The sequence below is a fragment of the Equus przewalskii genome, chromosome 10 (genome assembly GCF_037783145.1).
Source record: "Equus przewalskii isolate Varuska chromosome 10, EquPr2, whole genome shotgun sequence".
In the NCBI taxonomy this organism is placed as follows: Eukaryota; Metazoa; Chordata; class Mammalia; order Perissodactyla; family Equidae; genus Equus; species Equus przewalskii.
Genome location: NC_091840.1, coordinates 1,847,811 through 1,873,954, shown reverse-complemented (window position 1 = coordinate 1,873,954; position 26,144 = coordinate 1,847,811). Strand labels below are relative to the sequence as shown.

Below are 26,144 nucleotides of genomic sequence, written 5' to 3'. Positions count from 1 at the left end.
CCCCACCCCCACTGCCCACTCGCTCTGCCCTCCCTGCCGGCCCAGACTTGCCCTCCTCGCCGTCCTGCCTCTGCTGGTGGATCTCCTTGTGCTGCTCTTCGATCACTGCGAGCAGCTTCTCCTGCTGGTCCAGCAGGCGCTTCTGCTGCACCTGCTGCTCTTTTATCACTTGCAACAGGACGGCGTGGTCCAGCATCTCTGCCCTGCCAGCTTCTGGTGTTCAGAAAACACAGACAATCAAAGCCTGCTGGCCCTTCAGAGGCTGGGGCAGGGCTGAGGGTGGCGTGACACGTGACACCACCAAGGTTGCCTGCTGCCTCCCCAGGACACCCCGCATAGGCACTGCTCTTCTCACCCTCCAGCCAGCTCAGGGAGCTGTTCAGGCCAGAGGGAGCCACTCAGGGCCACTCCCCAGGCACAGCCAAGGCCTCCGCAGTGGTGGCCCATGACCCTTCTAATGGCTCCACTCTCACACTGGCTTGTGGTTTAGACACATCCAGCAGAATACCAGCTACCCTATTGCTGCTCACTGGGAATAAATGTGGAGAGAAAGGCCGAGGTTGTGTGCAGAACAACAATGATGATCCGGGCTGGGTGATTTAAACTATCAACTATTCTTAAAAAAGAATATTGGTACTTTAAGAAAGTTCCCTCCAAGGGGAAAATTTTAAAAACAGAATTGTTCTCCTTTTCAGCAGAGACAAGAGCTAGTCTCACTTCAGTGAGACCAAGGTTGGCCTCCAACACGCAGCGGGTCCTGACCACCCGAGGAAGCCGGTGCAAACCAGCAAGGAGGAGCAGCAGGAGGAGTGAGGGACTGGCCAGCTGCAGCAGGTGTGTGTAAGAGGGCCTGCTATGCTCTTTCACACCCACCGAACACAGAACACCCACCCAAGAATGTGGACTGAGGGGAGGCCCCAGGTCTGAACACCTTGCACCAGCAGTGGCCTCCCGGGGGTCCATGGGGGAGCCCCCATTACAACAAACGCTTCAGCACTGGATGAGCTATTCACAGCGAGCAGCTGTTGTTGTGTAACTTTTAGACATGTATGTCTGTCTTTTTTTGGGTGAGGAAGATTGTTGCAAGCTAACGTCTGTGCCAGTCTTCCTCTATTTTGTACGTAGGACGCCACCACAGAATGGCTTGATGAGTGGTGTGTAGGTCTGCACCTGGGATCTGAACCTGCGAACCCTGGGCAGCTGAAGCAGAGTGCGTGAACTTAACCATTATGCCACTGGGCTCACCCCTAGATACATAAGTCTTGAAATAGGAAGCCATGAAAGATGACGTAACTGGTTAGGGCCATCAGGTATAGAAGTTCAAACTGGAAGGAAGAATGTTTTGTGAGTGGTGAGAGCGACCATCTGGTGAGACACCCACATGCTAGGTACACACAGATGTGCTGGCCTGCTCTCCCCAACGGTGACCTGCCAGACAACTCGGAGTGGGCCTTCTCCCAGGGACTGTGGTGGCTTCCCCCTGGAGCCCGGTGCAAGGACGTACATGTGGGCAGGCTGGTGAGGAACATGCTGGGGCCCAATGCAGAGAAGACAGGGCCACCCTGAGGACAGGGCTACAGGGAGGACAGGAGAAGGGCCAGCCCCCTGCTCCCTGCCTGGTACCCATACAGACATCCTAAGGTCATCAAGACGCCTGCCAGACAAAGGCCATGTCCTGTGAATCAGAATGGGGCTTGGCAGACCTCCCTTTAGATGAGGAACATGCACAGCACCATCCCCATGGGTCCAGACCAGCCACCTAGGCCAGGGGCCATGCTGTCACCCTGGGTGCCTGTGGCTCATGACCACATAATGGCTGATGGTACAAGGATGGCCCATATGCTGTCCCCAGGGCAGGTTCCAGAGGAGCAGGCCCCATCACCTCACTGGCTCTTGGAAGATCAGCCCTAGACTGACGCTGGAGGAGGAGGGGAAGCGGTGCCATGTCCAGCCGGAAGCGACATATAGGACAGATGTAAAACAGAGTGGAGGTGACAAGCTGTGCCCACAGCCAGAGCCCCCCGTGCAGCTCTAGGCTCCCACGTGGCCATCAGGACCACGGACCAGGTTCGCGGATGGGATGAGAGCTGCCCAGATATTAATATACGTGCAGAATATATTAATATTGGGCCATGCACACAGCAGAAGGTAAACGCAGGCCTCCCGCCCTGTCTCCTAGGTGGGGCCTTAAGCAACCAGCACTTACAGACTGCACTCAGCTGTCTTCTGGTGACAGCGGGGCCACAGCAGGGCTAAAAAAGACCAGGGCATTTGTGAAAGAAGGGAGTGGGTGGGGCATCAGGGGGGCCCCCACTGAGGGGCTGTGGCCGAGCCCGGGGGCAGACCATGCGTGCGGCTCCTGGAGCTCTGCCTCACGTGCTCCATGCAAGGCCGTGACTGCGACGGCGTGCCTGTGCCAGCTCTGCTCTTGCATCTTTAAAAACTCCACAAATGGGCCTTTTATTGGAACACACTCCTCTCGAGTCATACCTGCCACTATCTTTTTGATTTCAGCTGTTCATCCCATTGAGAGGCATACGGAAGAAAGAATAGGAAACCGTAAAACTTCTCTTTTCAGAAAGAAAAAAATTTTAAAAATCAAACAGGTTTAGATAACAGATTATGAGAACTGGAACCAATAAATAAAGGGAGACTAAAACCAGAGACAAAGGAACGTGTGTGAAATTCCTGAAGTGGCTCCTGAACTCCAGAAGCCCCAGCACCACGTGGCACTGCCCGCCAGGCCCGGCGCTCCAAGGCTCTGCCGCATCCCCCGCCCCACGCCCAGGGCTCCCTCTGGCTGGCTGTCCCTGCAGGGCCCGGGGGCCGCTCCTCGGACACTGCTACCAAAAGCAGTGACGCCGCAGGGGGCGCAGCCTGAGCGGGACTTGGCACAGAAGCCCGTTGGTCACCAAAGAAATCACTGGGTGACCGCTGGCCAGGATGGCTGCCACCACCTCTACTGCAGAGGCAGTGCCCAACCAGGTGGGACCACGAGAAGGGGGGGGGGCGTCAAAAGCCAACAGCTGGAGTCACCCCAAAATGGGCATGAAGGTCTGGAGGAGGCTTCAGAGCAAGCCTTATTTGCTGGAGACAAAAGGTGTGCCGAGCTTTCATTTGGGGACAGGCGAGGGGTCTTCACGCAGGTGGACACAAATGTCCTGCCAAGCTAAGGGGGCAGACTAGGGTACTGGAGCTGCTGCCAGGGCTGGGTGCTAAGACAGCAGTGACGATCACCCAGCCCTCCCATCCTCGAAATAAGCTACACGTCTGGGTGCACTAACGCCCCCACACCTGGCTGGCTTTAAATACCACACGTGTTAGAAATATTAACATATCTGCTTTGAAATGAAATACAAGTGGTACTGGAAAGCCATGTGACAGAGCAACAGATTCTTTTTTAAGGAGAGAAAAGGAGATAAAAAATGTTCCTAGGGAGGTGCCGGAGAAGAAGCTGTTAGTAGGCAAGGGGGAGCTATTTTAGGTCTCTCCACAGGAGGAAAGTGGAAGGGCAGAGGCTGGGGTGGCCTGGAAAAGCCCCAAGATGATGGGCACCTGAGGTTCCTTCCCTGTCATGGCTCCGGGTCTGGCAGGAAGGCAGATGTCCCCCGGCCCTGGGGGGATGCGGTGGGAAAGCCTTACCCTCCAACTTGCTGCCAGCGTGCTCTCCGACCTGCCCCTCCACGTTCTTCTGCTCTCGCAGCTCTGCCTGCGGCCCGGCACCCACCGGGAGGGGAGCCTTCCCACCTGCACACATGGTGAAGATTCAGGAGGTTTGCAAAACACTCAAACGGAGGCAGAGGAGGGACAAAGGTGGCAGACGCTTCCTAAAATTACCCTCCACTGCCCTCCCTCCCCCGTCAGCACAGTGTATATTCAACCTGATGATTACCAGGGAAGTAATAAAACATATTTAACAATCTCATAGGCAGAGAGCCAGCATTAACTGCCTTTGCCAATTAACATGCAGGAACCATCCTAACCAGCTCTTAGACGGCACTTAACAACGTGGTACCTGTCAAGTGCTCCCGCGCCATCCCCCGCGTGCACCCAGACACGCAGGCACAGCGCAGCACCTGACATTTAGTGGTCTGGCAAACAACTGTGTGACAGATATTACAGTAGCTGTCAAGCCACCAAACTCCTGGTCTTCCCCAACAGCTGCTGCGGGGGCTGCTACATTCACAGGCTAATCTTGAGGGAGAAGAAAGACAGCAGACAGCAGCAGGGTGATCGGTCCCTCTGGCCCCTCACCCAGCCTGGTCCAACCCCATTCCAGGGATCCCCTCAAGGAGAGGAGAGGGTGCCCAGACAGGTCCAGGCTGACACCCACCAGGCTCGTTCTTCTCCGCCGGCTGGCCCATGGCCCCCGCGGCATGGACTGGCAGGGGGAGACTGTCTGCTCTCTCCCTGGCAACTGCCACCAGGGTATCCTGCTCCTCGGGGGGCACCGCCTGGGGCTGTAAGTGCACACCCCTGTCGCCTGGCCCCAGCTCCTTCTTCACAGGCTCGACAGCTGGCTGGCCGTTTTCTTCTGGAAGCTTCTGAGGCTCTTCAGGAAGACCACCTGCTGCCTCCAAGGCCTGGTCCTGTCCAGGTCTCCCTCTCTCTGAATCCGGCAGAGGAGGCTCCCTCTGACCCTTGCCCCCAGGAGCCTTTTCATTCATGTGTTTGGATGGATGTTCCTTCTCTGGTCCTTCTTGGTCTTGACCTTCGTCCACCATGACCTTGTCATGAGGGACGGGGGGTTCGTGGCGGTGGGCCTCACCCATAGGTACCGCAACGCCTGGAAAGAGACAGAAGATGTGTAGGGGAGTGGGCGGGGGAGGATGGCCCAGGGACTGTGAACTGGGTTCTAGTGCCCGACAGTGAAATGGGCCAGCAAGTGCCACCTTTTATAATATGATAGCTGTCTAGCTGAGGACTGATGCTACTTCTAGAAAACTACAAGAGGGCGCGCTGCCAATCAGTTGCTTCGGTCAGGGGCAAAACATCCACCTGAATCAGAGGAAGAAGGCAGAGAGGACCAACACCTGGGTAAGCTCAGGGAAAGCGCCCCAAGGACGCCCCTCCTCGCCCTCTGGCCTCCCGCTGGGCAGCCACCCTACCCTGCCCGGGCCGATCCAGCTGCACTTCCTCCTGCTTCTCCTCGGCGTCTTCCCTCTGGGGCACGTTCACGGGGCCTTTAATCTGGGCCTGCTCCATCTCATCTTTCTCACGTGGCAGCTTCGGCTTCTCTCGGCCATCCCCGGCTACGTCCACAACTGGATTCTGGCCTGTAAGCACAGCACAGCTAACTGAGCAGCCTTTGCACACGGCCACACCGCCAATCAGCACAGGTGCCAGGCAGCTTTCCCTGGATTGTAATCACATTTCCCAGTTGAGTGGCAGAGCCTAAGCAGTTATTTGTTTTCCCTCTTCAATCATTAGCAGCTAAGTAGCACAGAAAACTGTCATTTTTCATGTGTATTCATAACAAAAATATGTCAAAATGCAATTTACACCTAACTGGGCACAGAAGAGCAACACTCCATCACCACCAGAGGGCAGCACGAGCCCGCAGCTTGTCACGGGCTGGGGGCGGCCAACCGGCAAGGCATCTGTGGGGACAACCACCTGCCAAACTCAGCCCCTGCTGCAGACTGGGGGGCGGGGACGGGAAGGCTGATGGCAATTCTGTCGATGTCTTACTGCTGACGGTGGAAATCAGTATTGAAAGGAATCAAGGAAAAGAGTGTCCCTTCCCACTGCCCACCGCCCCACTCCCCCTGCATCCCACAGCCATGCTCTGAGAGGCCCGACAGCTCCCTGCATGGTAGCCGCACGCAGGTCCCAGGTGAGAGGCGCACGAGGAGGGCCCACAGAACCAGGCCCAGCAGAGCATCTTAGGAAACTGTCTCCATTAAACTCTCCTTTCTACGTGTTAGGCTAACGTGGCAGAAACTAAAGAGCTATCTAGAGAAAAAACTCTACAAAACAGTCATTTCATTTCAGAGGCCTGACGCAACCTCTGCTCCCATCTCAGGAAACGACTGGCCAGGAAGGGAGGCTGAAATCTCTGTGGGCGGCAGTGCTGCTGGCTGGCAAGGCCCTGTGCATGGCCCTGCAGCTGGAGGGGCCCGAGTGAGGACATTGAGGGGATTCACTACAGGCCTGCTCAGATGGGGGCCTGCTGCCTCCCCAAGGAGGAAATGCCCCAGGCCGACTTGATGTGCCGGCCTGGGGAGGCACCTCCACACAGGCAGACAGCAGGTAGCTGGTCTGTCCCCTACACAGACGTCCAGGGAAGGGACCCTGCTGGGTGCTGGGGGACTAGTTAGCAGGAAGCACACCCTGGACTGCGCAGTTTAACCAAGTGGCTAATTCAAATAAGCGTGTGGCCATGGCCTGAGCAGGTGAAAATGTTCTGGTCACCGCCACACAATTAACCCTGGCAGAGGCCCCTGCGCTCACCCCAGAACCCCGTAAATCAAGGTGTCTGTCTGGCAGATTAGAGTTCAGAAAGGGGCCAGGAGGGGAGGGAAAAACACGAGAAAAGAAGGAAAGGCTCCGTCTGTCACAGGACCAAGTCGCCCCTGAGCACTCCTGTTTCGGCAGGGAACAAAATTAGTCCACGTCAGGCATGCAGGGAGGGACCACCCTCTGGAAATCATCGTGGGAAGGCATGACTCTCAACTGTTTGCGGGGCCCGGGGCTCCCCGACCCGGCAGGCCACTGGCCCAGCCTCCACCCTTCGCAGCTGTCTGCAGGCAAAGGACACGGTGTTTCCTAAAACGGAACCGAGCTCTTCATCGGGACAGTTGGCCAGCAACGCCTCTTGGCTGCAGTGAAACCAACATAAAACTTCAGAATTAGTAACTGAAAGCCCCATGCCTACTCTGCTTCCGATGGTGACATAGCCTCAGCTTGCGCAAAGACAGGAAACCGCCCTGGGTGGCTGGTGGCTCTCCCGCCAGTGAGAGCCAGGCAACAAGTGGGAGCCGGGCGGCTCTGGCCCCAACTTGTCCTGGGAGGCAAGCAGCAGTTGGGCTCAGGAGCAGCCCACAGAGGGCGTGCCACAGCCAGTTCAAACCCCAGGGGGCTCCCAAAGGGTCCTCCCTGGTCAGCTGCTGGCTGCCCCATGTCGCTCGTCCTCAAGGTCGTCACTTCCAGTTACCGAAAACGATGACTTGCCAGCAATCCCAGGCGAAGGGAACCAGACCCAGGAAAATTCCATGTTGAGGCCTCATTCTGTGGGCGGTGGGAGCTCCCCAACTGCTTGGGCAGTCTGGGATGTCAGCGGCCTCCCTCCACACTCAGAACAGCACTGCATGGTGACAAGGGACACACTTACCCTCCTGACGGTGAGTCAGGCCGGGAGCGCCCTGAGATAGGCCGACAGAGGGCTGCCCATCAGGTGCTCTTTTCCAGCATCCAGTGTGGGCACCAGTCACTCTGTAAGGCTGGCTCAGGGAGAAGGGGCCAGGCGGACTGGACCTATGACTCTGTCTCTGGGGTCCAGGACGCATGGCAGTATGGGGGGTATGACATCTAGAGCCGCCCCTGTCCACTGAGATGAGGAAATCTGCACCCGAGGCTGGTTTCCACTTTGGAAGGCAGGGCCGGGGGCTAGGGCTCCTCCTTGTTGACTCCCCTCTGAAACCACCGTCCCAAGTCTGGGGGTGCACCCTGCTAGTCACTGACATCGACCCACCTCTGAGCATCTTGTGATCAATAAAGATGGAAGAAGTCATCTCCGACTGCCCAGCACCAAATTAAAGTGACTTTTAAAATTACACCTGAGTCCCACAGATGGAGTCCCTGTCAACTGGAAAACAGCCCCAAGTTCAGGAGACGCGCAGGACCCCAGGGCCATGCACTCAGAAGCAAGAGCAGCCAGCCGACATTACTTTAAAAAGCCCGGCCCTGCTTTTGGGTAACTTTCCCAATAACTGATTTCTGCCTTTCCTTCCAAGTGCCTGCCTCCACGCTGTCCTGAGAAAGGATAACTTGCTAAGGGCTCATTTCTGAAACCCACTCTTCTTGACTTAGCTGGCAGGGAAACCTTGACTACCACATTCTCTCATCTTTTCGAAGATGTGGGAGTCTCAACGGCCCCTTGGACCCTAGTGTCCCGGCGGGTGGTGGCCGTGGCACCAGTCTGGCTCCCTCCTCATGGTTCTCCTGCAAACAGGCGCGTCTGCCACGGGCAGGAGGTGGAGGCGGGGGTGCTGTTCCTTGGGGGACCTACGAGGGTGGGCCGAGGTGACTCAGGGCAGGACACAGAAGGCAGCGCCCTCCCTGCCCGAGGGACCCTTCCGAATCTGGCCACGCTGGCGCAGTTATCTGGACAGCGCCAACGAGCTCGCTGCCGCAGCCTCGCACACAGGCAGAGAAGCTGGACAGAAAGCACAAGCAGCGGCAGGGGGCGTGACACGCAGCATGGGGGCTGTTAAAGCCCCTGCTCCCCGGGCACGGGACAGCTGAGGCAGGACCATGCTGCTCCCAGACTAGAGAGAAGGCAGCCATGCGTGGAGCCAGTCTCCCTCACACGCACACTGGCATCTGTCACAGTTCGGATACTTTCCCGCCTGTGTGCACGGGGCTGTGCTGGTGACAGGCAGCAGTCGAGGGAGTCCCTGGGAGAAGCACTGTGATGGAGCAGAGGGAGGGGAAGTGGCGAGCTCCCACTCCGGCCTGTGGTCACCCTCCGCGACCTGAGTGCGAATGCACGGATGCGTAGTTGCTGCCCACAGGCCCTCCTCCTTTCCATGCCACTGAAGGCCTGATCTGCTCTCCTGCCAGGCACCCAGAGGCCCAGCCTGCCCCTTCCTCTTCTCTCTCCCCAAGCAGAAGCACAGCTGTGTCGTTCCCTCTGGGGGGATGAGATGAGTCAGACAACACATGTAGGCCAAGGCTGCTCCCCAACACTGCCAATGGGGTGCAGACGCTGGGAGGAGAAAGGGGACGTGGCTGTAGTCAGAGGGAGCCGAGAGTGTTACGAAGACAGCGCCGCCCTGCCAGACCTCTAGGGCGCTATCAGACAGGAGATAAATGGCCTAATTTGCCTTTTTTTTAAATGGATAATTGCCTTGAGAGCCTCTGCAGGGCTCAGCAACCTCTTCCCTCCACACCTGCTGTGCACCTCACCAGCACGTGCGTGGGCTCCGCATGCGTGGGCTCCGCACTCACAGAGCATGCCAGGCTGTGTGTGCCTGTCACATGTGTCCCCAGGAGGGCAGGACTCCCATTGGCAGTCCCAGGGCCGGTGCAGGGCGCTAAGAAAGTCTGTACCATTTTGGCCTCTGTGACATCAAAGAGACCAATAAAACTATGCTCACAAGCCAACAGGCAGAAGTCGGATGGGGTGCGCACACGGCAAAGGTCCCTATGGACCCAGCTCTGCTTCAACGAGGCAACCCATCAATTACAGGGGAGGCCAGGGGTGAGAAAAATGGAGAAGGCGCTACAAACAAACGGCATGTGGTTCCGAGAGGGGCCATGTGTTTTGTTACAGCCTCGTGGAAGAAATGGAAACCAGATGTGGCCGCGGCGGGCTCCAGGTGAGCCAGCGGCCCGCGGCCCGCCTCCATGACAGGATGCAGCTGCTCCCGCCGGCCGTGGGCTGGAGGCCGCGCAGCAACATGGGGACAAGCAGCTTGGTGCTGCCTTAATGCTGAGAAATCCACTACCGGGCAGGCCTGCAGCCGGCTGAGACAGAGAACACCAGTGCCCAAGTCCACTTCTGTCCCCATAGTACACAGGGCCAAGGAACCCAGCAGGTGTCAAGAGGGGTGAGCGTATGACGTCCACCTCCCTCTTCAAGTGGATTTTTCCCGTCCAAGTTACCAAATCTGTGAAACTCGGCTTGGATGCCCAGGCAGCTTCTGGCCACTCCAACTTGTTTCTCTGCTGAACCCCACTATTCCCAGGGGCCCTCTCTGCAAGGAACCTGCAAAGGGGGAATCTTCTCGCCAGCCCTCGCCATCCTAGGAAGGCACACGAGCGCACGCCCCAATACTCCGGGCTCAGGGACCCCCAAGAAGAGAGCCCAGAGAGACTGCTCTCTGCAGGGGAGTTTGTGTGGGATGCTGACTCCAGCCGGGGCTCTCCAAGCACAGGGAGGAAAAACCGGAAGAGACGGGAACAAATCCGAGGGCCACGTGCCTCCAACTGCTGGCAGGCTCGCCGGCACCAGCAAGCACGCGGAGCACGTTCACCTCTCTTGCCAGCCATTCGGGACCCTTCCCCTGTCAGTCACGGTAGGTGGGGAGCCCAGGCTCCTACCAGGGCAGGCACTCCTTAGCCATCACCGCCAAAGGCACCTGAAATCCACCAGCAAACGGCACTGCTTCCCTACGGGGCCTCCCCCCAGAGGCATGCTGGGCGGGCAGCATGGCCAATCTCAATCCAAGCCAGGGGTCTCTCTGCAGGGGAGGTGAGCCAGACACTCAAGTACGCACCATTCATGTGAATGCATAAAAACCAACCAGTGTCAGGGCAGAAGCCCCCAGAATGAATGTTACCGCAGACACCACCCGAGCCTGATGCGGCCGGGCAACAAGGGGCCAGCGTGGAGGTAGCCGTCCCTGCGCCTCCCTCCCATCTCTGCCTGGGGGGGGCCAAAGGCTTCAAGAAGCCTCTTTTCTCTCAGCTCCCCAAGCACCAACCACCCCCAGACACAATGGAGTCCCTACTGTACTCTGGAAAGCCACGCTTGGAAACCATGCACCCCCGCACCCCCACGAGTGCACCCACAGGTGGGTGTCAGGGCCACAGCACAGGCGGGGCCTTCTGGGGTGGGCCTGCAGCTGCAGGAGGGAGTGTGGGCCGTCACTCTAGCAAGGGCAAGTGACAACACCGTGACACAGTACAGCAAGCCAAGGGGGCATCACTGACTTTGTCCACATGAAACCTGGCTCGAAATTTACACCCTTAAAACGAAACAAATGTGAGCAACAGCCACAAATTTACTTACCTCTTAGTGCACTGAATGGTGGGCAGTGAGACCCAAGCCCTGCTGTCCACCATCCATTGTCTGTCCCCTGCACTCAGGCGGCCGCCCACTACTAGCCCCCTGAATGTCCCCTGCCCCCGCCCTCCATCACCCTACAGGACGGAGGCAGCTGGCAGGTGAGACAGCCTGCGTCTCATAACCCTGAGGTGATGCTGCCTGGGCAGCCATGTGTGTACCTGAGAGTCACCTACCTGGGAGCCGGGCCACCTCCACCTTCATGGCACCCTCGGCCTCTCCAAGCGGGTTGCCAGGGGCTTCCTTTGCCAAGTCCATGGGGGTCTCTTCATTCACGGACAGGGTGATGTATGTGCTGACCACCAGGATGCCCACACCGACCCACAGCACCACCTGGAGGAGGAAAAGACCCAGGAGCAAAAGAGGTCACATATTCCCCCTCCCCAACCCTTCCCAGGGCAGGTGGGAGGTGTGGGGGTATGCAGCCCCCTCTGTGAGCGCAATGGGAGGGACTGGGGGCACAGTGCGCGCAGGCCATGATCCTATCTGCCAACCAGCGCCCCTGACCACTAGGAGATGAAGGTGCTGCACTGATTAATGTGACAGCATCATTGGCCAAACCTGCTGGAGCTGCACTGGTGATGTGGGGAGGGGCTGGCGGGGGGGTTGCACCAGGGGAGCCTGAAGGAAGCTGGGGCGTTGTGCATGAACAGAGGGGCCTGCTCGCTGGCAGAGCACAGTGACCAGGCCTGCTGGAGAGGCCAGGCCTGCTGGAGAGCCTGGCGCTGGACACGCCTGCACTCACGGCTACAGAGACTGGGCCCCTTGACAGCTTTGCCCAGAGGAGCAAGAATCTCAGGGCAACTGTCCAGCTTGAAGGTGGGCCCTTGCATGTCCCACCCCCTCCCCCAGTGGCCATGTAGACGGAAGGCCCAGACCACTGGGTGCCTGGCTCCTCACAGCCCAAGTATGAACAATCTGTCCCCCAAAGTCACCTAGCAGGCCCAGACGGGGACACAGCCGTGGAGGAGGCGGCTCCTTGCCCGCTTTAGCTGGGGGTGTCCACTGGTGCTGCCCAGTAAGCTGCACTGGAGGCATGCCTGAGAGTCAAGGGGCCTCGTCCCCGTCCCTCCTTTGAGGGACCCCACAGCTGATCCTAAATGCTGCCCTCAGTAATTCAGTACAGCAACCCCACATTATATAACTGTCTCCCCCTGCAGCTCCTGCTATTTTAAGACGTGCACATGCTGGACCAGTGCTCTCTGTGCCATTCATGCCACCACAGCAGTGGATGCTGCTATTTCTGCCCTGCCCGGGCCCAGCCCACCCGGCTCTCCCCAGGGGGCAGTAACTCCTGGTTCTGCAGAGTTCTGCAGGAGAGGAGCCCGTGAGGCGGCCTGCCGGAGAGCCAGGGAGACCCCGCCACCCTCCTCCGCCCAGGCTCAGAGCCAGAACTCAGAACCCTTTTCTGAAAGGCATGTTGACTCTAAAAATATCAGATCAAAGGAACCAGTGAGACTTTCCTAGGTCCAACACAATTAGAGAAGAGAGATTTCCACAGGAAGAAAGGACCCGTACTCCTGAAGGGGATGCTGACAGCTAGGAAAAAACCTCAGGGAAAAAGTCCATTTTCTTCACTGCCACTCCAGGAACACTGAGCTGGGTCAGTGCTCATGGACACAAAGTGTTAGCCATGCTCCTGGGGTCAGCCATGGTGCAGGAGGCCTGGCCATGGTGTCGCAAGGGGCCCTCTGGTAGTGACCCCTAGCCAGCACAGTCAGGTGCTGGCGGCCGCCTGAGGTGCGTGCAGGGATGCAGTGGGATTTGTGCCTCTGGTCGGAACAGCATCTGCAGACTCCACAATACACAGCTCAGGGCAGAGCTCCTGAGCCCCGCCCTTCGCCCCAATTATTTTCTTAAAAGTGTGTGGCTGCTCAGCTTCAGCTGTGTGCCCACAGATCAGCATATCACATCTTCTTACCATGAAGGGAAAATTTGTGGAGCAATGATGGTGTCCGAATATGACCAAAGTAGTTTTAAAAAATTAAGAAAGAAAGAAACTTTAAATCTCTCTCATTTCATATTTTTCCAGGCAATGGCAGAAATGACGTCGCTGAGAAATAACAACAAAAAATTCACGTCCCAACTTGGACTCCTGCAGCCCTGAGAGGGTAATCGCCACACCTGAGCGAGAGCCCTGAAATACTGAAATGGGAAAAAGAGCGACTCCACCCACTACCACCAGCCAGTCGGGAGGAAGACAGTTCCAGAATGACACCGAGAACAGCACTTGGGGGGAATTCTGTGAGCCTGGGGTTCCCCACGCCCCGGGGCAGCAACAAAACCCCATTCACCTCCAGGCCTTGGTTTGAGCCGTGCTAAAATGGTCTTGACACAAAGATGAAGACATTTGACTGGTCACTGTACGTCAGGTATTTTTACGAGGACATCAATGAACATTTCCATGGGAGACTGACAAGCCAAAGGCAACATTTCATCCAAGACTTCGAAAGATTTATTTCAACACGCAACTTCCTGGGCTTAATGAAAAAAATCAAATGCAAAATAAAAAACATTAACTCTGTCAATGCTGAGAGATAGCGAGCTTCCTGAGAAAGATCAAGAAAACCTCAGCTTAAGGTCGATTTAAGAAGAAGGGCCTGCATGGAGCCAGGAGTTCCAGAAAATGAACCCAGCTCCATGTGGCACTGCACATACCTGCCACTGCCACCTGCCTGAGATATCCCATGTCCCCACTTGCAGAGCATGTCCTTCATCTCCCCAATCTGGTGGCAGTCGCCACCCTCTCTCTTTGCCAAGACCCCACTCGTCTCCTGACACACCTGGCTTGCAAGCCACCCCTGGGCTGTGCGGGGCACTTGCCAGCTGACCGCTGTCCATAGCGTGAGCAGCCTGCTGGCCCAGCCAGAGCCTTTGTCACGGGGTACATATCCCAGCTCTCCACTCTCACCCTTTCCTTTGAAGAAACACCACGGGCCCACGAAAACACCCAGGCAGAGAAGCCAGAGACGCCCAGCTTGAGGGGAACCATGGCATTAACGCCACAGGCATCAGTGAGGACACGTGGGGTTGTGCCTGACACGGAGCAAGTCTCAGTCCCCAGGGTGAAGCTCATGCAGTGACCAGACTGCAGTCTGCAGGTGGCAAGTGCTGGAAGGCAAGAGTCAGCCAGAGCCAGGCGGGAACAGACCCACGTGGCAGCATGTGGCGCCCCAGGGGGGCCGGGCATGTGGAAAGGGCACAGGTGTCGCCCAAGTCCCCTGAGGCACTGACTGCAGACCTGTCCCACAGACACAAGGCTTCTATGAGGCCCCAGGATGAGTGAGCGGCCAGAGCTCCTGGGTTCCTGCTTGGCCACTGAGGTTGGGAAGCTGACTGCTGAACGTAGGCAAAGAGGAGTGGTCACTGGTTCTCCCAAAGTCCCCAGTGAGGAGAGACACAGCCCCTGTACGGGTCGGCAGCGGTGGATGGACCAGGAACTCAGGTGGAGCCAGTGTGGGGAGCAGGGGCTGCCACGGCCCTGTCGGGTCCCCCTCTGGGGCCCGAGCCTGGCCCCTCAGCACGCACCTTCCGGGTACAACTTTCTGCGAGTCCAGAGGGCTGCTCCGACCCGGCAAAAGGGAGATAAACGTGCCCCATGTGCCGGACATCCGCCTTCACGGAGCCCTGATGACGCTGAGTCCTCCCAGCCCAGGCAGGGCCAGCCAGGAGGAGACGTGCAAATACACCCTGACATCTTAGCCCAGGCTTGGAAAACCAGGGGCTCGGCCTGGGGCCCACGCACAACCTGGCATCCCAGAGTACCCCTGAACAGTGACCCGTAGCCTCCATCTCTGCTCAGGGTCCCCAACTCAAGAGCAGAGAGAAGCAGCCAGGGGTGAGGAGCACACGTTCGCTGTCCCTCCTGACACCTCCAGGTGTCTGCAGACCCGCAGGCTCACGTGCTGCAGCTCAGTACCGAGACAGGTCAGCCTGTAGGCAGGGCTGCTGCCCTGCAGCCACACGCCCCAATTACGGTCTCCAGGCCGGTGTGGTCAGTGTCAGGCAGGCACCCAGCCAGCACGTGGACTCCAGCTGAGGGTCTTGGGGGTCATGCTCTGCTTCAGATCAGATGGCCAACCCGTGGGGGCTCATTTCTCTGCGAGTCGCGGTGCACGTTTACTTACTGACATCTTCTCAGGAGCAAAGGGTTGGCCTTCGGACGCCCACCCCAGGCGCTGCTACTCTCTCGCTCCTTGCCCCAGGAGTGGTCCTCCTTGCCCTGGAGAACAGCTGCATGGAGGCCTGGTGCAGGCTGGGCTGTGAACACTTCCTCCTGGCTCTGGGCTCCCACCCGCCCCTCCTTGGCAATCTTCTTGGTAGCCTGTCAGAACCTCCTGCTCCCTCTGCTGGCTTCCAGGCAACAGCGCATCAATTCCAGAAGCATCAATTCCAGACAATGGAACCCAAGCTCCTCTGTGTCAGTCAGGACTAGAGAGACCCTCTGATTTCTCCAATTTTCAAGTTACAGGGTGAACCACACAATGGCGGATAAGGGCCAACTGTGTTCTCACAGTTCCAGCATATTCTTCCGAGGACGTTTCCCAGAAGGTCCATGCTCCCCACCTTTCTTGGCTCCTCTGGAGGTCCGTGGTGGGGAACAGGCCCCGCAGCGCCCAGGAGAGCTCAGGCAAGCTGGGCGAGCCAACTCGGCTTCACGCCAGGTCTGTGCCTTCCTCAGGAGCGGCAGCCAGAGCTCCCAGGATGGGGCGGGGGGAGAACGGGGGACAGGTACCCTGCCACATCCCAAGCAGATGCCCTTAGGCCCCAGGCCTGGCATGCCAAACTCCTGCCACATTTCTGAGTGTGTTCCTCAGAAGACTCGTCTTTGGAAATAAAACACGGCAGCACGTACCAACACTACACCACAGTCTATGGTCCAGAACTGACTCACAATGTAGCTCACCAGGACACTGACTCAGAGGGAGAAGCTTTAGCATCTTCTCCACACAGGCTCAAAAAGTAGTTAATAAAATTCAACAAGCTCTGTAGATTTTAAAAACCACAGTAAAACTGGCAGAGAGTGCTTCCTTAACACGATTCCGCGTGCGTTTATGTCTACGTACACACCAAGGCGTGAGAAAAAGCCAGCATTAAACAGTTAAACACTAGAAGCTGTTCCAATTGAGGCAGGAAGACGACAAGCTGGGCCCTCACATCACCAACGCCACGGCCAGGGCTGCGAGACAACACACAGACGAGAGAAAGAAAAGTCGTAACAAAGGAAAAGAAGAGTGAAATTATCAAGAGATTCTGTGACAGTCCAGTAAGGTAAAGGGCTAAAAAGTTAATATATGAAAATCTGTAGCCTTCCTATATACAAACAACAAGCAGTTAGACAAACCAGTGGAAGAAGGGATCCCCATCTCCCAGACATGGTACGGGAGGTGTGCGGTGTCTGCGAGACGGAGACAGAGAAGAGGGCCCAAGAGGGGATGAGACTGAGCACACGCCCGTTCGTGCACAGGGAGACTCACGAGCACAGACTGCAGGCGAGCCAGATACAGATGATTCTCTCTAAATTAATGTACAGCGCCAATGACTTCCACTTAGACCAAAAAGCAAAAAGCTGGACTTGTTTTTGTTTAGAGTTAGATTGGCTGATTCATACGTTCATATTAAAAATAAACAAGCAAGAGTATCCAGAATGTTATTAATAAAGGTGAAGAAGAGGGATTAGCATTGAAGTGTTTCAGAGCAGGCGGCACTACCTCAAGACCGGGTAATTAAAACAGTGTGGAAGGCCACGTGACTAGACAGGCCAGCTGGTGAATTAAAACATAAGACCCAAACTAGGCCTAAATATGTACAAGAATTTACTATATGAAAGCAGTAACATTCCTATCAGTGATGGATTAATAGTGTTCTGACAACCAGGGAACCATTTGGAAAAAACTTAGGATGCCAACTCTGTTTCTTTCATCCAAATAAAATACAGGTGGATCAAAGATTTAAATGAAAAAATGAAGTCATGAAAGTACAAGAAGAACTGAGGGAAAATTTTTTTTAAGTAATACTGGAGTGGGAGGGTCTTTCTAACTATGACTTTTTCCCTCCTAAAAAGAATCTGATGGACTAAAACACTGGGACTTGACAAACTGGGAAAAATATTTGCAATTCGGCAGGCAATGGGTTAATTTCCTCATATTCTAAGGGGTTCCTAAAACTCACTAAAATCACCTCACTGAAGACAATGGTGAACCACTTTGGCAGCTGAGACTTGAGGGGCGAGACCCCAGAGAACAGAGAGAAGCACTGAGGTGCCTCTAGGTCAGGCTTCCCGATCAGTGGTGCTGAGCACAGGGATAACAGAGCAGCAGCCCAGAGCTGGCACACATGCGTAGGGCTGGGCACCAGGAATTGAGAGTGAGGGCTCCCCAGCAGCCAGGACTTGAGGGGCTATGATCTTGGAGAAGAGGAAACTCAGAGAAAAATACCCACGTTCTGTGTGCAATTCTCCCCAAAGCACGTGCCAGCTGCCAGCTGTGCAGAGTGTCCCACGAGAGCAGATGCCAGGAAGATGAAACCGAAGCAGGGCACTAGGCAATCTGAGGGTGATGGTGCTTAGTTAGACCCGGGAAGGGCCATACCCTAGGAGTGAGAGCAGACCAGAAACAGGTTCGCCTCAGCTGGACACAGGCCTTCTGCCTGCCTTCCGTCGGCTGGATGGAAGACAACATCACCCAGAACCCCTCCAATTTCTCAAACATAATGTCCACAAACTACCAAGCATGCCAGGAGACGGGACCAAGGGACAGAAAACCAAGAGGCCACAAGGATCGGTATAAATAAATATTGACTATCTGAAACAAGAATAATGTCTTGGGGCTGACCCCGCGGCTGAGTGGTTAAGTTCACATGCTCCACTTCGGCGGCCCAGGGTTTCACCGGTTCAGATCCTGGGTGCGGACACAGCACCACTCAGAAGGCCACGCTGAGGCAGCATCCCACATAGCACAACCAGAGGGACCTACACCTAGAATATACAACTATGTACTGGGGGGCTTGGAGGAAGAGAAGAAAAGGAACGAAAAAGAAGACTGGCAACAGATGTTAGCTCAGGTGCCGATCTTTAAAAAGAATAAAAAATAATACTGTCTTGCAGGGATTAAAGTATATGTAAAATTAAAACACACAAAAACAACAGCACCAAAAGCCAGAGGAGGATAAATGGAGTTAAAATATCACAGGATACTTGCCTTATCTGGGAAGTGGTAATAAAAACTAATTTACAGTCAACTCTAATAAGTGAAGGATTCATATCAAACTGCTTTGCATAACCACTAGAAGAACAGAAAAATACAATGTCAGCTAATAAAGGAATAAAGAAGAAATACTTAAAATGCTTGATGTATACAAAAGCCAGCAAGAAAAAAAAAGAACAGATGGGACAAAAAAACCAAAGAGTAAGATGGAAGCGTTAATCCCCCCAAAATCAGCAATTACATTAAACTGTAAATAATCTTAAATACTCCTGTTAAAAGCTTGGATAAAAACAAAACAAAAACCAACTATATGCTATTATGCTGAGACACATCTTAAATATAAAGGCATAGAGAGATCAAAAGAGAAAGGATGGAAAAAACTATATTGTGCAAATATAAACCCAAAACAAAGCTAGGTTAGCTACATTATATCAGACAAGGCTGACTTTAAGGAGAGAAGCATTTCCAAAGATTAAAAGGGGGCATTTCACAAGAAAAAGGGTCAGTTTAACAAGATATAACAATCTTAAATCTGTATGCTCCTAATAACATAGCCTCAAAATAAAAAGCAAAACTTGATACACAAGATGAACAAATCTACAATTACAGTGGAAATTATCATTCCTTTCTCATAATGATAAATGAAAAGATTAAAAAGTCAGTAAAAATATTTAAACCTGAAAATCACAGTTAGTAAACTTGACCTAACCATACATAGGACACTGCATTCAACAACTGCAGACCGCACAGCCCACTGAACATCCTCAGAGTAGGCGATGTGCTGGGCCACAAAGCCCATCTCAACCAACGTTCAAGGACTGAAATTCTTCAGTGTGTGTTCTCCAGCCACAGGAGGATTATGCTTGAAATCAGAGATTACTAGGAAATCCCCAAAAGTTTGAAAATCTATAAAAGCCATAAAAGAAAGAAAAAACAGCAATGGAAATTAGAAAATGTTGTAAATTGAATGATGATGCCAATTCTGCGATCTGTAGTTCGGTGCAACCCCAATCGAAAGCCAACAGGCTGCTCTGGGGGAAGCGACGAGCTGATTCTAGTTTAGTTGGAAATGCAAAGGGCCAACACTGGGAAAGACCATCCTGAAGAAGAGTAATGTTGCAGGACTTGTACTGCCTGACCAGACTCCTCAGAAAGCCACAGCCAGCAAAACAGGGCAGCGCCAGTACAAGAGAGAGACCGACAGACCAGTGACAGAAGAGTCCCCCATCCACAGGTGACTGATGACAGTGGAGCTGCTGCAGTGCCATGGGGAGAGGAGGGTGCTGAGCAACTAGACAGCCATATAGAGAACACGAGCCTCACCCCTACCTCACACCATCAAGTCCAGATGGAGCATTGATCTAAATGTGACGGGTAAAATAAAAAGCCTCCACACTGTAACAGGAAATTATCTTCAGGACCATGGGATAAGCAAAAATTTCTTAAATAGTACATAAAAAGCACCCAGCAAAAGAAAAAGATCAATAAACTGAACCACACTCAAATTAAGAACATCTGTTAATCAAAAGGTGTCATCAAGAAAGTGAAAAAGGAGGCCGGAATCGTGACCGAGTGGTTAAGTTTGTGCGCTCTGCTTCGGTGGCCCGGGGTTTTGCCCGTTTGGATCCTGGGTGCGGACATGGCACTGCTCATCAAGCCATGTTGAGGCGGCATCCCGCATTCCACAGCTGGGAGGACCCACAACTGAAAAAAATATACGCAACTATGTACCGGGGGGCTTTGGGGAGAAAAGGAAAAATAAAATATTTAAAAAGAAAAAGAAAGTGAAAAGGAAGCCAAAAGTGAGAAAAAATATTTGCAATATATATTTCTGAAAAAAGACATCTAGAATCTTTTAAAATCTTCCGCAAATCAATAAGAAAAAGACAGACACAGCAATAGATAAAAAGTGGGCAAGACTTGAAGGCCTTCACCAAGGGAGACCCCCACACAGCTATGAGCCCATGCAAAGGTATTCAGCATCATCAGTCACCTGGGAATCACAAACTAAAACTCAAGTGAGGTACCGCTACACACCTGGCGGAAGGGCTAGGATTTGGAGAAGGGGCAGCAGATGTGAAAGCAACTGGAATTCTAATATGGTCCTGAGGACCACTTTGGAAAACTAGGAAAAGTTTGGCAAAATCTACAAAGCTGGATGGACATAAGCTGGAATCCAGCAATGCCCACCTCAGTGAATAATTGACCAAGCACACACATGCGCAGAGAGGTGTGGGGAGCAGCCCACGCAGGACGCTGCCTGCTCTGCGTGAACTGTGGTAGACCCGTGCAATGGAAGATCACACAGCAAGGAGAAGGCACAGACCACCTGCCCCACAGTAACAGGTGTGGTTATGGGGTAAGGAGGCCAGAAACATGCCAATACATAAGACTCCCTTCATGCCCACTCAAAGGACAGGCAAAATTATCCCAAAATGTCAGAAGGCGGACGAGCAGCAATCTTTGGGGAGGAAAGCCTGCAATGTGCCCCAGAGAAGCTTTGGGTGCTGGAATGTTCTATATCTGCCCTGGACGGTGGTTCCGAGGCTGGGTTCACTTAGCAAACACCTACCAAGCTGTACAGGAGAATTATGTGTATATTTGCTGAATGTATACCATACTGCTGAGAAATTTACCAAAATATATCAATAAGCAAAAGCTCAACAAGTCCATAAAAGCTGAGCACGGGGAATGGAGACTTCCCAGGAAAAGAAATGCAGGGGCTTCTACACACCTGAAGAGACGCTCACTGTCGCTCCTGGGAAGCCGAGACGGCCCCCTTCGTCTGATGAAGGGAAAGAGGCTGGTGCTAAGCTGTGGAGCGACAGCGGCTGATCTTGACACAGCCACCTGGCGAAAGCCACGCAGTTACGCATGCTCACACCCTTTGTTTTGAAGTTTTTAAAAGCTTCCTAGGATACTTTCTCAAAGATATTGGAACGCTCGTGTGCACAGATGTTCGTCGTTGTTCTGTCTGTAACAGCAAGAGACTGGAGAGGCAACTCCACCAGAGACAGCCCCTCGTGAGGTAACAGGGGTGGCCTCAAGCGGGAATGGTGATGGGAAGCAGCGAGAGGTGTGAGCCCACAAACGGACAATCCAGTCACCACACAGACACACATACAGAGAAAAGCTGTTCAGAGAAGTTGCTGCGACACACACACCAAGCCCCCTGGGAACCACCCTACAAAAGTGGTGGTGGCTCCAGGTGGCCCTGTGGTGCAAAGACTGCTGACCTTGGCTTACCCCATGTTTCCCAGACTCACGGGACCAAGTACCTTTGTCCTAAGAAACTCCTAACTGGTTCACGGAACGCGACTGAGAACCCGCCTCCTCTTCTCCCCACCCCAGATCAGTCCCGGGCGGGCGGGGCAGAGAGGCTGTGAGCAGCACTCACCTGGGAGGAAAGGGCGTTCTTGTGGATTTTCTTATAGATCAGAGCCGGGCAGATGAAGCAGATGAGGCTTCCCATCGTCGCGCCCGTGAGGCCCAGGATCGTCTCCACTGGGGACAAGAAGCAACAGGAAGGGCTGAGCGCCAGCAGGTGAACCAGCCTTGCCACCAAGGCTTCTCTGGGCCCACCTCTGGGACACTAGCAAGGAGCAGAGGCACACCCTTCTGTGCCCACAAGGACACTTAGGGGCATCCCATCTGTCACCATGGACAGAGCACAGTGTGGGGTCTGGGAACCTGGGGCTGCTCCTTTCCCACTATGGAGTCTCGGGCAAGTTCCCTCCTCTCTGTGCCTCAGTTTCCTTGCCAGTGAAACGGGGCTAACTGCTCCTGCCCTTGGTTGTGTGAGCCTAAGTGAGGCAGTAGGAGCCAGCCTCTTCCTGTGGAGCCCAGCACAAAGAGAGCTCAACCCTGCTCTGATTCTTCATACGGCCTCTGGGCATCTGGGTGCCCAGCAGGGGCTTTTCAGATGGCTTTTTTTTTTTTTGGTGAGAAAGATTTGCCCTGAGCTAACATCTGTTGCCAATCTTCCTGTATTTTGTATGTGGGACGCCTCCAAAGCACGGATGATGAGTGGAGTAGGTCCGTGCCCGGGAACTGAACTTGCGAACCTGGGTCACCCAAGTGGAGTGTGCGGAACTTTAACCACTCAGCCAGGGGGCCAGGCCCTGGATGGCTTGTCTTAAATCACCCCACCCGCTGCTCTGCGAGCGACTGGCAGGACCTGTGCTAGGACAGACGTGGCAGTCAGGAGCCTGAAAGGTGGGGCCTCTGGGTTGTCACCTGGGGAGGGCACACGCAGGTTCCACTCAATATCTGATGACAATGAGCTCTGTCTGTCTGCTGGCAGTAGGACAAGTCTTGCTCAGGGCCTTCACTTTTTCCCTGGATGACACTCAGCAAAGTCAGGGGTCGACAGCAAGGAAGGAGTTGCTTTACGAACTCTAATGTCACAAGTCGGCCTGCGTCCCTACACTGGAGTCTCTGACCAGGCGTCAACTGCTGAGGTTTCACGCATGTTTGTGGTTCTCTTGAGCTGTTACGTTTTGTCCTATGCCATTCTCAGGGCGCCAAAGAAAAAATCACCTGAGAGTCTCTAGACTTTCTCAGGAGACCAGAGGGGATGGCAGGAAGATTCCGGGTGACCTTGTTGAACAGCAAGACTCGAGGCAGATGCCCCTGGGGCCCCACGTGTAACAGCCAGGATGGAGAGGAACACAGAGCGGAAGAGCCAGCAGGAAACCAGGCTCCGGAGCAGCCCTCCCACTTACCATTTGGGATCAGGATTCCACCAACCATGGTTCCAAACACAATCGAGAGAGTGAGCGCTTTAAACCGCAGAGGGGGCATGTAGCCGCCAGCGGCAAAGGTCCCGTCTTTTTGCTACGTGAGAAAAAAAAAAATCGTTTTGAAATGACTGACTTCTTCTACTACTCTATTGGAAGCAGGCCCTTAAAGGGCTCTTCCAACAGCCCAGGAAGGTGTGGCTGCAAGGCCGGGAGGGGAGCGCTCCCAGGGCAATCAGATTTGGCTGAGCAACTTTAATGTGAACCCGCAACCCGAACCCGCCAGAGTCCAGGAAGGCATAGGCTGCTCCTCGCTCAGGTATGGGATGTCAATTTTATCATCTCGTTTAGGAAAGTTAGTATCAAGTCCTTCCGTTTTCCTTTTAGAGCAAGGCCATGAGAGACTTGAAAAGTGCATGTAGTACAGAAAACAGAACACAGACCCAGCTCCATAGTGACATCCCTGCGGGTTTCAGAGTGTAGCAGGACCCCCCCCACACACACACACTCTTGCACATGCATAGCTCCACAGTGACATCCCTGCGGGTTTCAGAGTGTAGCAGGACCCGCCCACACACACTCTTGCACACGCATGAGCTCGGCTGCACCATCCTCATCTTCAACAGGTGTGAGACATGCAGTCCAAGGAGAAGAGGAGAAGGCTACGATGTGGTGTCATCAAAGCCAAAGTTACTTCACCTCCGTGCCTCAGTTTCCTCATCTGTAAACATGAGGATACTAGAAGCTTCTCCTCATCAGGCTTGGTGAGGACCAAATGAGATGATAAGAATGAATCTTCTAGAACAAGGCCAGGCACACAGGAGGGGCTGCCCGTGATTACGACTCCTGGGCTAGGAAAATACCACTTAAGTGAGGCTTCAGAACCTTCCAGAACTAGAATTTCAAAGGACCCAATTTCCAGAATAGACTTTTACACAGACGGCTTCCTTAGGACAGACAGGGAGCTACAGCCAGAATTTCTGGTCGACCTCAGAATGATCACTTGTATATAGTCTAGCAAGGGTGCGAGGTCTATACCTTTCGACCCCGGAACGCCTGCACTAGAAATTTACCTAAGAACTCCTCCCAGCGGAGAGGAGAAGGGGGGAAGCTACATGCATGAAGGAGGTCGTGAGAGAGCTGCCCCTGAGTGGTCAAGGGTGAAAGACCCCAACAACCAGAGCATCAACGAGAGGTGAAAGAGCAAGGGCGTGGGGACGCTGTGGGTTTCCATGGCAACGCCAACTGAAACCGGGAGAAAACAGAGAAGGACTCCTGCCATGCCCCGGGAAAGAGACCGCACGAATGCCAAGCCGTCCACGTGAGGAGGAAGGGACGCAGGTGAATTTCCTTTCTTAACATTCCCTATAATGCCACTACTGATTTTTTAATTTAAAAAACTATAAAAATGTGTTATATACAGAAACACAAATGCTGTTCAGGTATAAAGTGCATATCTGCATCAAACAGTGAAAGACTGAAGTCAGTAAGGCTTAACCGCTGGGGGCTGAGGTGGGGCCAGGCCAGCAGGGAGGATGCCACAGCTGCAGGAGCTGGGCCCACCACTGCCCCCCAAGTGCTAAATCCTGCCTCGCTTGGCACCCAGGTGCCTGAACAGCTGCTGGGGGTGAAGGGGCAAACTGGAGTGGGGAGGGAAGCTAGTCCTTCAGAGCTCAGCCTCTGCCATCAGGTGCTGTCTCTGGTGGCAGAATCCTCAGGAAGCCACCTCCACCACATGCTGGCCACGTGGACAGTGAGCCCTGTTCCAGCTGCTCTGGAGGCCCAGGTGGCCCGCCCTCCTGTCTGGCTCTTGGCTCTCCCCTGGAGTCTCTGGGACCGCAACCCCTCCCCCGCTCTGTGGCCAAGCAGTTCAAGCAGAACTTGTGCAGCCACCAGGAGTCCTGACTGACAACACAGACCAGGCTCAAGGACCTCAGGCCGGGACACTGCCACAGAGAAAAGCCGTGGGTCCGTGGGCTCCCGGACAGGCATCCTTGGGCATGAGCTATTCTACACATGCCTTCTATCGTCAACTCGGCAACAGTTAGAGAGCCAGGGAAATTCTGGTTCCCGTCCGTACGTTTGAAAAGTTCTCATAAAGGACTATACAGAGCTGTGCCTGCACACACGATGGCAAGCGAAACTCAGCGTCTTACGGCTCAGATGTCTTTTGTCAAAGCGTTAAAATTTTCAGGTACACAAAGGTAAACAAAAGAGCGCACTGACCCCGGCGCCCGTCTGCTGACCTTGCTCCTCCACGTCCCACCCACCCCTCCCCGCACAGGACTGCTCTGAAGAAAGCCCCCGGTTTCCAGCTACTTCTCTGGTTCGGGGAACCAGCAGCGTAGCTGGGAAGTCATGGCAGACAGGCCTAACCTGCCTAGACACTGGCCTGACTCCATGTTTCCCGTGTGAATCGATCCTGGTCTGTCTGGCATTGTCTCTTCTCTCTAAAGTCGGTTTAAAAAAAGAATCCCTATTAAAAGATTTCGTTTTAACTGAAGGTTTTTTATTTTTAACTAGGAAAAGCTTCGCCTATCACAGCTCACGAAAATAAAGAACTGGCAAAGGCCGAGAGGAAAGAACGTAACTGGGATCACAGCAAAACGGCGTCTGAAGGGCCTCCAGAACCTTACCTGCTGCTCAAAAAGCAGCGTGTTCAAGGCCTGTCTGCAGGGCAGGATCATCATGGGGAAGCCCACTGCCACCGACATCATGAAGCCCACTCGGATCATCTCGGTTACCAGGTTGGAGGGGAAGTGCATCAGCACGTTGCCCGCGGTGGCCTCGGCGAAGCTCACGTAGCCGAAGAAGCCCACCTGTGGGAGACGAGAGCAGAGGGCGAGCGTGGTAGGCGCCCTGCCCTCACACGGCCTGCGAGCCGCTGCCCAAGCAGCTGCGGCAAGACCAAGCCCCCGCCAGGCTCCTCTCTCCTAAAATCTCCTCCTTCATAACCAGAAGGCTAAATGTCTAGGGGCAACGGTCTGATACGGCTTTTCATGAGGACAACAGGACACCAAGAAAATGGAGCCCCCTGCATGAAAAGGGAGGAGTCAGAATGCCCCACAAACCCACACACAGAGGGGCCGATCTTGCTCTGGTTTCCAGATCCAAACCAGGGAACTGGGGGGTAAACTGTGGTCCCCCATGTACTGAGATGCAGTGTCGACAACAATGTGCATGGACCAT

At 54.4% G+C, this 26,144-nt stretch overlaps 1 protein-coding gene across 11 annotated transcripts in view; it reads right to left on the bottom strand.

The window, feature by feature from the left end:
* The window catches only part of SLC38A10 (solute carrier family 38 member 10), a 42,238-nt gene that overhangs the window by 1,935 nt on the left and 14,159 nt on the right, over window positions 1-26,144 (bottom strand). For 6 of the 11 annotated variants that reach the window (XM_070559682.1, XM_070559683.1, XM_070559689.1 and 3 more), the window contains 8 exons: window positions 25,592-25,774; window positions 22,941-23,052; window positions 21,614-21,720; window positions 11,188-11,344; window positions 5,109-5,276; window positions 4,334-4,786; window positions 3,643-3,747; window positions 52-213 (listed from right to left, as the gene is read on the bottom strand). In XM_070559682.1, the coding sequence (XP_070415783.1) occupies window positions 52-213; window positions 3,643-3,747; window positions 4,334-4,786; window positions 5,109-5,276; window positions 11,188-11,344; window positions 21,614-21,720; window positions 22,941-23,052; window positions 25,592-25,774 (1,447 nt within the window). Of the gene's footprint in view, window positions 1-51; window positions 214-2,490; window positions 2,515-3,642; window positions 3,748-4,333; window positions 4,787-5,108; window positions 5,277-11,187; window positions 11,345-21,613; window positions 21,721-22,940; window positions 23,053-25,591; window positions 25,775-26,144 lie in introns of all 11 variants that reach the window. The other 5 variants (XM_070559680.1, XM_070559681.1, XM_070559684.1 and 2 more) reach the window with 1 other exon arrangement.